Below are 12271 nucleotides of genomic sequence, written 5' to 3'. Positions count from 1 at the left end.
TTGGCTTCACATCGGTGGGCACGGCAAGAAGAATCAGCAGCCGGACCAACGAGACGCCCAAGGTGAGGCGACCACCATTACCGTCAACAATAATTCAGAGCTTAACGGCAAGGCTACGCGAGGCAAGAGCGTGAGGAAGGAGGTCATTCGGGCCTCCCGCATGCCGAACATGCCTGCAGAAGCGATCAAGATCGTGCTTAGGCCCCGCGGCGGGCTAGACATCGCGAGAAGGGGCGCAGCGTGCGTCGCGGCGGCCGTCATGGCGGCAGCAGGCATCGAGAAGACGGAGCGGGCCGAAGACATGGCATGCCCCAACTACCAACAGAACATCATGGTGATCAGTACACCGAACGCAGAACGAGCCGAAAAGTACGTCCGAGTTCGAGAGATCGAGGTCCAGGGAACCAAGTACGAGGTCAACGCGTACGGGACGGCCGCACACGGCACGGTCAAAGGAGTCATCAAGGGAATACCGACGCAAGACAGCGAGGCAGATATCTTAGAGCAAATATTGACAAAGCACAACCCAACGGCGGTGGGGGCCAAACGCATCGGCACGTCGATGACGGTGATCGTTGCCTTCGAAAGCGAAAAGGTACCAAGGTACGTGAGGTACGGGTCAACGCTGTACCAGTGTAGTCTGTACAGGAAACAAATCGAGGTGTGCAAATGCTGCGGGAAGGTCGGCCATCGCAGTGATGTATGTCCCACACCGAACGCAAAAGTCTGCCTGGGGTGCGGCGCAAGCAACCCAAGAGACGACCACAAATGCGTCCCCAAGTGCAAGCTATGCGGCGAGGGCCACCCCACTGGAGACAAGGCCTGTAGAGCGAGATTCAAGATCCCGTTCGTGGTTCGAAGACGAAGATGGGAGCGAAGAAACACCGAGGAGCAGCGGAGGCAGCGCGTGCTCTCGCCAGCCTCCTTCCCCCAGCTGGGCGACGTGACGTCACGTGGCGCGGGCAGATCACGCCACGCATTGCGCAGCGCATCACGCCACGCATCGCGGAGTGCGTCACGACGCCCGACGTCACAGCCACGTCACCTCTCCCTCAGCACCTTGCACGGCGGTCAACAACCGCGAGAAGGAGTGAGCTGGGCTAACGCCACGAAGGGAGAGAACAAGTTGGCGACGAACGGGCACAAATATGGCGGCAACCAATGCTGCGAGCAACTGAGAATGGCCAACGAGTCAATGGCGAAAAAGCTTGCAGAAATGGAAAAGAGGCTCTGGAACCTACAAATGCAGTTACCGCAGCAGCAACAGCAACAACAGCAGAAGAATCGAACGGGGTCAACGACCGTGCCATCAGGAACCACTTCGGCAGAGAAGCAGCCACCGGCGCAGCAGCAGCAACCAAGTCAGCAGAAGAAGCAACAGCAGCAGGAACAAGTAGATCAGCAACCAAAGAAAGAGAGAGAGAGAAACAACATCTTTATTGGCCTGCGTTCAAGCCCCCGTTGTATGGGCAAACCTACTGCCTATTACCTCGCACCCCCCTCGCGGGAGATGGAGGCGTCGGTTTCGGCCGCTGGCTTTCGATGGCCGCGAGCGCGAGCTGGACAGCCATCTTCTGTAACCCACAGTCCGCAGAAGCAACGGCAAGGGAAATCGCAAGGGAGGAAGAAGACGAAGAAGCACCAAAGAAGCCAGCAAGACCATCAACGAAGAAAAACTACGACGCCCAGATCGACGAGCTGACAGCCACGGTCAACAACCTCTCGGCCACGGTCGGCAACCTGACGGTCACGGTCAACAATCTAGCAACAGCGACAGAGCAACGGTTCGCAAGACTAGAAGAGATGATCTCCACGTTGGTGGTGTCCCATAGGAACCTGAGCGAGCATTTCGAGCTCGCAGAGCAAACGCAGAAAATCATGGTACGCAGCCCGATATTCGCGGCACAGTTCGCCAACCACCCGTACCTCCAAGAACAAGCGCAGCAACCAGCAGTACAACAACCATGCCAAGGCAGTCTCATCGCGCAATAAGGTCGGGAGCGGAGTCACTCATGATCTGGCAATGGAACTGCCAAAGCCTCGGAAACAAGAATACGGTACTACAGCAACACATTCTAAACTCGTCAAGGAAACCAGACATCATCATGCTGCAAGAAACGGTGGTGCAGAACCCGACACTGCCGGGGTACAGAGCCTACGCCGACTCGTCTGGTCGACGTGGGATTTGTACCTTCGTGCGAAAGGGACTGACCGCGATAGAGCGACAACTGAACAACGGAAAGAAGACTAAATACGAACACGTCTGCGTCGAGGTCGCACCGGGCAAGAACTGCAGGCAGGGGCTGTACGTGGTGAACGTCTACAGCAACCCGAAAGACTACAGCCAGAAATTCAAGACCTTGCTGAGGGCAGGGAGTAACCTGGCCAAGAGAACCACGCTGGTGGTGGGGGGTGACTTCAATGCACCACACCACTCGTGGGGGTACAACAGAGACACCGCCAAGGGTAAAGACCTGATGTACGAAGCGACGGAACAAAGATACACCCTGATCACGAACCCCAAGCAACCTACGCGCACGGGCCTGACGTCGACTCAACGGGACACCACGCCGGACCTAACCTTCATCAAGAACGGAGGAGAGGTTACGTGGCGCAACACCGGAGAAGATCTGGGGAGCGATCATTACATACTAGAGATCGAACTGGCAGGCACAGGCGGATGCAAGATCGAACACAAATGGACTGACTGGGACGCCTTCCGCAAGCAGAGAAGAGACGACCCGGGAAGGCTCGACATCGAAGACATTGAAGCATGGACGACGAAGCTGAAGAAGGAAGTCCAGGAAGCGACCAAGAAGATCGAGACCAGCGACGACATTACATGCGTAGACAGCCGACTGGCGCACCTCATCGAAGCGAAGAGGTCCATCAAGGAGCGCTGGAAAAAGCAGCGATGGAACAGGAAGCTTCGAAAGAAGGTGGCGGAGCTAAATCGAGCGATTGAAAAACACAGCGCGTTCCTTTGCAGACAGCAGTGGGACGAGGTGTGCAACCGCATCGACGGCAGCCTCCACCAGGGCAAGGCCTGCTCTCTGATCAGACACTTGCTCGACGAGACCAAAACTAAATCATTCCAGCAGAACCGCATGGCGCAGGTCATGCGCGAAGCCGAGAAGACCCTTGGCAGAGCTGAGCTGATCAAGAAGCTGAGCGCCAAGTATCTACCACAGACGACGGCCGAACAACACCCAGGATACGCGGGGACGCCCAATGCCAGGCTGGATCGGGACATCTCGACGGCCGAGGTTGCAAAGGCCTTGCGGGAGCTCAACACCAGATCTGCAGCGGGACCAGACGGAATCTCGAACAAGGCTCTGAGAAACCTCGACGACTCCTCGATCGAAGCGCTGACAAAATATTACAACAGATGCTGGCGAAGCGGCCGACTACCGAAACAGTGGAAGACAGCTAAAACGGTACTAATTCCAAAACCGGGAAAACCACCGGGCATTGATAACCTGCGGCCCATCTCGCTAACATCGTGTGTGGGGAAGGTCCTAGAGCACGTGCTGGCGAACAGGTGGCAGGACTTCCTCGAAGAAGAGGGGCTGTATCCGGACTCCATGATCGGGTGCAGGAGAGGCTTGAGCACCCAAGACGCGATGCTACAACTGAAGAAAGAAATCATCGAGGACGATACAAGGGACAGCAAGGTGGTAGTGGGCCTAGACCTGCAGAGCGCCTTCGACCGAGTGAGGCACTCGGCCATCCTGGCGCAAGTGTCAAGGCTCAACATGGGAGAGCGGAGTTACAAATACATCAAGGACTTCCTGTCGGGCCGCAAGATCGAGCTGCACGCGGGAGAGATAGATTTACCACAACGAGACGTAGGCAGCGTGGGAACACCTCAAGGGTCGGTGATCTCACCGCTGCTCTTTAATATTGTCATGATCCGAGTCGCCGAAGCGGTGTCGAGCGTCGAAGGCGTTCGACACACCATTTATGCAGACGACATGACCCTATGGACGGCCGGTGGCACAGACGCAGGTATCGAGAGAAGGCTGCAGAAGGCGATCTCAGCCATCGAAGACCGGTTGGACGGAACGGGTCTGCAGTGTTCGCCGTCCAAGTCAGAGCTCCTGGTATACTCGCCTCGCAAGGTGGGTCGGCAGCCGCTGCCCCCAAGGGAGTGCGATCGCCTAGAGCTGATCACAAAGACAGGCCAGCGAATCCCCGAAGTGCCGGAGATCAGGGTGCTGGGCATGCTTATCAATGGCAACGGTAACAAGGAGAACCTGCTGAAAAAACTGGCGACCAAAACGGCAAGTACCCTGCGGCTGCTCCAGCGCGTATCGACCAAAAAGACGGGCGTGCGCGAAGAGGGGCTCGCGAGACTGGTGCAGTCTTTCGCGATCAGCCACGTGGCATACACGGCGGCGTACCACAAGTGGACGCAGACCGACAAGGCCAAGATAGACATTACGATCCCAAGAATGTATAAACGAGCACTAGGTCTAAACGAATCGACGAACACCGAACGACTGCTGCAACTGGGCGTCCACAACACGCTGGATGAGCTCATCGAGGCCCAGCTAGAAGCACAACGAGAACGACTGGCAGCGACCAAGACGGGTAGAGCCATCCTCGATACCCTGGGCTACAGCTACCAGATTACGGGGAGGCAACTCCAAGACCTAGACGAAAAGGTGCGGGAGAACGTGCGGGTGAGTCCCATTCCAAAGAACATGCACCCAGAATACAATCAAGAACGAAGACCCGCAAGGGCAAAATACATAATCGAGCAATACAGTAACGACCCGCGAACACGGTACGTCGATGCGGCAGACTATGGCCAAGGCAGGTATGCGATGGTAACCATAAACGCAAGAACGGGAAGGGTGGCCAAGTCAGCGAGCGCAAAGTGCGAGAACGCCACCGAGGCAGAAGAGATCGCCATAGCCCTGGCGATGTCCGAAGCCACTTGCGACACGATCCTGAGCGACTCGCAAGAGGCCGTCCGCAACCTGGCGAATGGCCGAGTGAGCAGCAAGGCAGCCAAGATCATCGAGAAAACGGGTGTCCAAGAAGAAAGAAGAGTAGAAATCAGATGGATCCCGGCGCACGCGGGTGAATGCTCACCGTACACAGCGAACCACAACGAGACGGCCCACAGGGAGGCGCGCGCTATAACACACCGCGCCCCCAGTGTGGAGAGGCGTCCCGAGTGGTAATGGTGGGTGGAGACTAAAGACAGACCCAGGGGTTACGGCGAAGCACTCAAGAACATGCGGCTGATGAGAAGAGCGTATCCGCCGCCCCACCGGGCGCTGGGTCGCGAAGAAGCAACGTATCTCAGAAGGCTACAGACGGCTTCGGTCACGTCACCGGCAGCGCTACACCACATGTATCCCGACGAATACCCCTATGCCCAATGCAGCGTATGTAAGAAAGGGCCGGCCAACCGGTGGCATGTCATGTGGGATTGTGCCTCCGACCCAGACGGCGCAAGTTTTGAAGAATACCCGGCGGACCTCCAAAGAGCCATTGAGTCAAGCAACAAGACGGATCAAGCATGGGCCATCCAGCAGGTCTTCATTGCGCTCGAAAGGCACGGGCTCCGCAAAGGGGCTAGCGCTTAGTAGGGCCGCAAAGAAGATGCGACGGTGGGCCACGTCGGGGCGGGGGTCGTAACAGACCCAAGCCCACTGCAGGTTTTATTGAAATAAAGTCATTTCCAGTCCAGTCCAGTCCACCCGCGGCGCCGCGGTCCCTTTAACTTCGCGGCGGGGCCGCCATCTTTGTTGGCTTCCTCAGAGCAGACGCCCTCGCAACGCTTCGGGCCGCTCGCTGCAGTTTTTCGTGCAGTTTGCTCTTGTTTTCGAGCCGCAATCGCTCTTTGGTAGCATTAATAGTATTTCTAGAGCCCCGTTTTACCAACGCGCGTTAAGTGAGGCTGTTTTGTTGTATATTTTTGTCTAGAAGGGGATATTTGCGGGGTGGATGCCGCGGGCGCATACGGACAGCGCGGTGTTTGTTTACGTGTGCAGCATGCTCAGAATAGTTCGTGAACGCGAAAGGATCGAACGTAGACGTTTCAAACTGCTCTGTTACATAGTATTTCTAGATCCCCGTATTACCAACACGCCCTAAGTGAGGCTGTTTTGTTGTATATGTTTGTGTAGAAGGGGATATTTGCGGGATGGATGCCGCTGGCGCATTCGGACAGCGCGGTGTTTGTTTACGTGTGCGGCAGGCTCAGGATAGTTCGTGAACGCGAAAGGATCGAACGTGGACGTTTCAAATTGCTCTGTTACAGTAATTCCGTTCTTGCATTTGCGTGATTAAGTTGTGGTCGTGCAAGCGCTGCACAGAGGGCTTGCGCATGGTTCGCAGTGACCTTGGTTCGCGGCAGTTCGAGCGCTGCGCTGGCTTTTTTGCGTTCGCGTTTTTTTGCGTTAGTTGCAGATCATTAGGCAGCGCTCAGTATGCGTCCCGCATTAGCTACTGACATTCATGCCACCTTTATTCCGTGCACTTTCCGGTGCTTTGACGCTGTTGCAAAATATATGTCACCTTCACGTCGTTATAGGCTGCTGTCAAGGTCAAAGTTCTCGCGTCTCCTCGTTGGCCTCGCCCATGACGGCTGTACTTTTGGCAGGGCGTCCGGGGCATAGCAATGTTCGTGCGATTGGCGTTCACAATTACTTCGAGTAAGGCCCTATCGGGCATATCTGGAACAGGCTGCCACAAAGAACGCGCAGTTAAAGAATGCGCTCAGCTTACAATTAGCTGTAGTGCCCAGTTCCATAATAACTACCGTATTCCAAGGCCAGAAGCGCGCTAACCAGCGCAATTGTGAATCCTTTTTATGCTGTACAGCTAACATTGATTCATGTATGGGCTTTGATAAATTACACCTTGCTACAGCCGAGCTGGCCGCGACTGCACTGACCTTATTCCAGCAGCCGAACGCACAACAACTCGGCATCGCGAAGCTACATAAAGTGACGCCGACGCAACACTTGTTTGAAACGAGCAGCTGACTCTTCGGTTGTTATAGGTTATTATACGCTGGCGGCTTCGATAAGGCCTGCTCCGAGGCCGGTGAGCCTAAAATGGAGAATTTAAATGGACAGTGGCGGCGAAGAGAAGAAAAAACAAACAACGCGGGGACGAGGTTCTACGTCACTGGCGGTTGGCCAATGGCGCGCGGCGTTCGCCGGCGAAAAACAAATTCGCAAAAAACGAAGGAGGAAAGGAGCGCGGGCGAGGGCGAAAGGCGGCGAGATCTAAAGATGGCGCTACCTTAGTAATTTCAGGGACCATACACCCGACGACGCTCTCCCTGGGGAAACAAAGTGGTGGGGAAACAACCCCGCCGGCCGGTAGCGTAGTGGTTATCGCACCAGACCGGTATTCTGGAGGTCGTGGGTTCGGATCCCACCAGGCGGGCATTTTTTCACCACTTTCTTTCTGACTCAAAAAATTTTTCATCTGTTTCTATGACTCACCACAACCTCCCCTTTGCTTTCCAAAGTTTTCTTGACTGCCAACCCTGATTTTCTATATATATATATATATATATATATATATATATATATACACACAAAGTAGAAGTACGCTCTTCGGAGACTTTATTTCCAACGTTTCAACCTGAGACAGGTCTTCCTCAGGTCTGAGGAAGAGGAAGACCTGTCTCAGGTCGAAACGTTGGAAATAAAGTCTCCGAAGAGCGTACTTCTACTTTGTGCGTATTCCTGCAGCAACTAAGGACTCCACTTTATATATATATATATATATATATATATATATATATATATATATATATATATATATATATATATATATATATATATATATATATATATATATATATATATATATATATATATATATATATATAGAGAGAGAGAGAGAGAGAGAGAGAGAGAGAGAGAGAAAAGAGGTATAGACATAGAGACAGAGCTTCGCACGACATTTTCGTGGGCAATGCCAGCAGGATGCAAATCCCCAATTGTTACCTGCTGGTAGAGGGACACGCAGCAGTCCCACGGATTCCGTGCCACGTAGACGTACTTGGCTTCAGGGTTCATATTTTCCTTGCGTAGTGGCAGATGCGTGAGCAGTGTTCCAACAGGGTTGCTGGGTTTGTAGTCCCTGGGCCCGGGCAGGTACTCGACAAATGGGGAGTTTTTTATGAGGTCTCCGTAACTGGTGAGCGGCTCGCCATTTCTGAGGATTAGCTGGGTGATGTACTGGACCCAGTGGGTGCCGCTCTTCGGGTAGCTCACCTGCAAGACGTCACCTTTTTCAGGAACGAATTCAAGGCCCACTCGCAGTGTCTCCGACGTCATAAACGGACAGCGGGGCACACCGTCGATGACTTGGTAGTAGGGCTTTGGACGATCCGAAGGCATCTTTTTTCCTTTCTCGGCACTTGGGAGCAGACGTGCGACCTGTGTGGCAAGTGGAAAAAACAAAAATGGCGTTTCGAGTGGTAGCTGGGGAACACTGTAGCTCTTCACAGTTCAGCAGCTGTTTTGAAAGTGACGACGATGTAGCAGTAATGAGCTATTGGTGCTGCCGGCAACACGCAGAAGCAGCTTTATGGAATGTACACAGCCGGTAAACATACCATAAAGCTGCACTTATGTCACTCGGAGAAGATGCATTGACAAGAAAGAAACAGGTCGTTGGCTTTTCCACTACGAAATTCAATGAAATTGCAGCATAAATGGCGAATAACTTTCAATTGAACATCCTTCAAATGGGAAACACAAAGGACTAACGGATGAAATAAATAAGGCAAAGACATTCACAGAGCACTCTGCAGAAGGGCACTTCAAAGAACAACGCAGAGGGATAATACTGCCGCGAAAGCCTGCCTCTGATTAGTTTGCGTAAGTATCAGGCCATGCGGCATTATCACTTTAGCTCAGCGAGTACACAGGGCTCTTATCGTCGCTGACGCTCACAAGAAAAGCACCCAAGTACTTGCACATTGGAGGTACCCGTAAACTATATTTCGCGGCCGTTATGAAATCATGCGATTTGTTTTAAATTGGCCGTGAAGACAGACAAATATAAACTTTGTTCATTAAAAAGACTCCACTGTCTTGATGACAATGACGCCAATTTTATCGTGATTTTTAAACATATAACCGAGGTATCAGGGCAATCATACGAAGCAATGGCGTTTATGCAGCAAATTTCGGCCTGGTTCTCGATTGCCGGTGAGATGTATTTATGGCGCCCCCTGGCTCTGACGTCGGCTTAGGGATTCGCGCCGCTGTCGTCTGCTCTACTCTGCTTGTGAGGGAGAGCAGTGCCTGTGTTAGAAATCACCCGGTTTGAATCTTGGGTGCATTAAAAAGCGTATTTCCACAAGTTTAGTTGTTTTGCCAGCTTCTGACAACCCTGAATAATTTCAAGCTGTATCCCGCACAAGTTTACAATCACGAGGAGAGAGAGAAGAACTTTCGTAAGAGCTGCGGTCAGAAAACCGTGTTTATGTCGTCGTTTCTAGCTTATTAGCGAGGTTCAGTGCTCAGAGCTCCTCGATTAGTATTCAAAATGCCTAGGCTTCCTTTAAGTACTTTCGAGATGCTCTTATGGAGACTCAACAGTCTAATATTACGCACCAAGAAAGGGGTCTCTACAGGTGCATCGCACAGCAGGAAATAAAGCGGCTGTCTTCTATTTCTTTCGCTGTAGTCGACTTGTATCAGATGTATGTTTTTTTTTCTGTACCCAACGCGTTATTGTTCTGCGACGTCCCAAACATATCATCACGAGGTTTGGGGTGTTTGGAAGACTCATAAAGTTCGTGCGGATATTTTCTTCAAGCTGTAAGACATACAGTGCCTTCTTCACAAATTGGCTTTCGTTATGGCTGCGTGCAAGAAAGTGCATTTCCGCAGCATGCGTTGTTTATTCACATGCAAATACAATGAGCAGGTTTGTCCTACGCCACCGCGCAACGGCGCCGACAATGTTGTCTAGAGTACTAGAAGGCGGCTTTCAGTGTTCCGAATTTCCATCATAACCGTCGTTATCATAACGTTATCATAACGAAGGGTTGAGAGCCACTCAACCCGTACAGTTATGACATGATTACAGTGCTGAAGGCTTGATACTCGCTAACGAACGCAATAAATAGTATACGCTCCGGTAGCCAGTAAAACAAGAATCGAAACCGATGAATATGTTCAAGCAGCTCCTTATTGTTTTCCAACCCGTTCAGGCGTAAAGAAGAAATCCTGGCCTACTTGGGATGCCGTTCCATCAACTGAAAAAAAAAAAAAACTCTTACTCTCTTGTCCTGGGTTGCGAACTTCGCACACTAACCAGCTCAATAAAGTTTTCTCCTCCTTCTCCTCTTGAGTGCATTTCATCTACACATTTGTAGATCAAATGTGGTCTATTGCATTCCCCTCAAATGTGGTCGCTTTTATGAGGGGCAAGCAAGCCGCTGCGTAAATGTTCGTTTGCGGGAGCATGACAGTTCACTCAAGGAAGTGCCTTCAGGCCATCTTTACACCCATTGCAAAGATTGTGGTTTTGCGCCTTTCCTTTATGACACAATGGTACTGTTCTTGCACGGTGGCCATAATGCGAGGGAAGTAGTGGAAGCGTATAAAATTCAAAAAATGTCTGAGGCTATGTTTAGACTATCGACGTAACAGCCATATCGTGAGCTATGGACGTAAAAAAGGGCCCATCTCCCCGCGAGGGGGACTCGAGTAAATGCGTCGCATAGGGGGTGGGTGTATTGCGTTAACGTTTAGTGTTTGGGGAGTTGGTGGTAGTGAATGCGTTGTATCAGCAGCTTCTTGACGTAGTTTGAATGAGTCAAGGATATAAGGCGCGTTCGTAGCCTTTCATTCTGTGTCGGTTTTGTGGCGCAGTGGGAAGAGCACCATGTACCTCGCGTTCCGCCCACAGGTAGTGAATGCGTTGTATCAGCAGCTTCTTGACGTAGTTTGAATGAGTCAAGGATATAAGGCGCGTTCGTAGCCTTCCATTCTGTGTCGGCTTTGTGGCGCAGTGGGTAGAGCACCATGTATCTTGCGTTCCGCCCGCAGTGTCGTGGGATCGAAACCAGGCGCCGGTAAGTATTATTTTTTTATATAGTGTAGGGGGAGGGGTGCGGACCTGCTGTTGAGAGCGAGGAGGTTAGCGTGGTGCGGGAGAGGAGGAGTGGGGGAGAGGGCGCACCTGGAACGGCTGTTGCGGACGCCGAGGCACGCCAACGCCGACAACGCCGGATGACATCGTGAGTTAAAGAAATGCTCTGCATTTAAAAAAAACAGCGTGTCACGCAGTTCGGTTGACTGAGTCATGAAATGATGTCATTTTTTAAAGTTATTACGACAGTTGCGGCAATACTCTTAACCCGGCCTGATTCGCGCGTTAGCGGTCCGTCTTTGTCGCTTTCAGAAGCTGAATTGCCGTTTCTTGATGAGAGTGGCGCATGAGAACATGCGCCTGCGCAGTGGCGTTTGGTGGGTTCATGTATCCTGTTTTTATCTTTTTTTAATACTTTCGATGGCTCTATATTTGTGTATCTTCAATTTAAAAAATTTAGTTTTGGTTCAGCGCTTGTCCAGTGTGTTCCTCCCCTTTGTCCCGTTATTTTTTTTGCTGTGAAGATGAATGAAGTTCGTCTTCAACAATTCCACTATCCACAACACAACAGCCGCAGTTGCTAGGACTTGTCTCGAGCTTTCACCACTCGGTGGTTCTAGCAACATTACGAACACCTACGGCCTCTCAAATGAAGTGAAACTCTTTGGAATTCTGGGCGAAGTTCAAAGCATCCAGGCCCATTGTTCAACCATCTGCACGAAGAAGTTCCGCATCATCACTGACTGGCACGTTGCCCTCTGGGAACTGCATAGGACCTTATGATCAAAAAATAGAGCATGACATAGAAAACGACACAAGGAAGAACGACGGGACAAGGAAGAATTACAGGACAAGCGCTTGTCCCTTCGTCCTTCCTTGTGTCGTTGTATCGCTCTATTTTTCGATCATAATGCACCCACTTGCCCAACAGCTTTGTTCAATGAATAGGACCTTCACGTTTAACTTCACGGCCACCGACCTCATCTACACAGTACGGGACCTCTCTCATGAAGGACTCACGATACGCATGCTCTGGACACCTGCGCACACCTCTGGAGCAGACGGAAACCCAAAGGCGCACAACGGTGCCCGGGAGTGCCTACTAAATCCTACTACGGTTCTCGACACCGCTTCAGCATAATGTTATTTACCGAGCCCGTCTGAACCACATTGGTAACAAATA

The 12271-nt window shown here is 51.8% G+C and overlaps 1 protein-coding gene across 2 annotated transcripts in view; it reads right to left on the bottom strand.

The window, feature by feature from the left end:
• The window catches only part of LOC144146950 (amine sulfotransferase-like), a 48544-nt gene that overhangs the window by 6667 nt on the left and 29606 nt on the right, over nucleotides 1-12271 (bottom strand). For both annotated transcript variants that reach the window (XM_077678924.1, XM_077678923.1), the window contains exon 2: nucleotides 7983-8417. In XM_077678924.1, the coding sequence (XP_077535050.1) occupies nucleotides 7983-8378 (396 nt within the window). In that variant the 5' untranslated portion in view covers nucleotides 8379-8417. The remainder of the gene's footprint in view (nucleotides 1-7982; nucleotides 8418-12271) is intronic.

This window comes from Haemaphysalis longicornis, unplaced genomic scaffold, assembly GCF_048455015.1.
Source record: "Haemaphysalis longicornis isolate Haplotype H1 unplaced genomic scaffold, Haemaphysalis longicornis Haplotype H1 scaffold_7, whole genome shotgun sequence".
Classification (NCBI taxonomy): Eukaryota; Metazoa; Arthropoda; class Arachnida; order Ixodida; family Ixodidae; genus Haemaphysalis; species Haemaphysalis longicornis.
The sequence above is the reverse complement of the archived record's forward strand: the minus strand, read 5'-3'. Positions and strand labels throughout refer to the sequence as shown.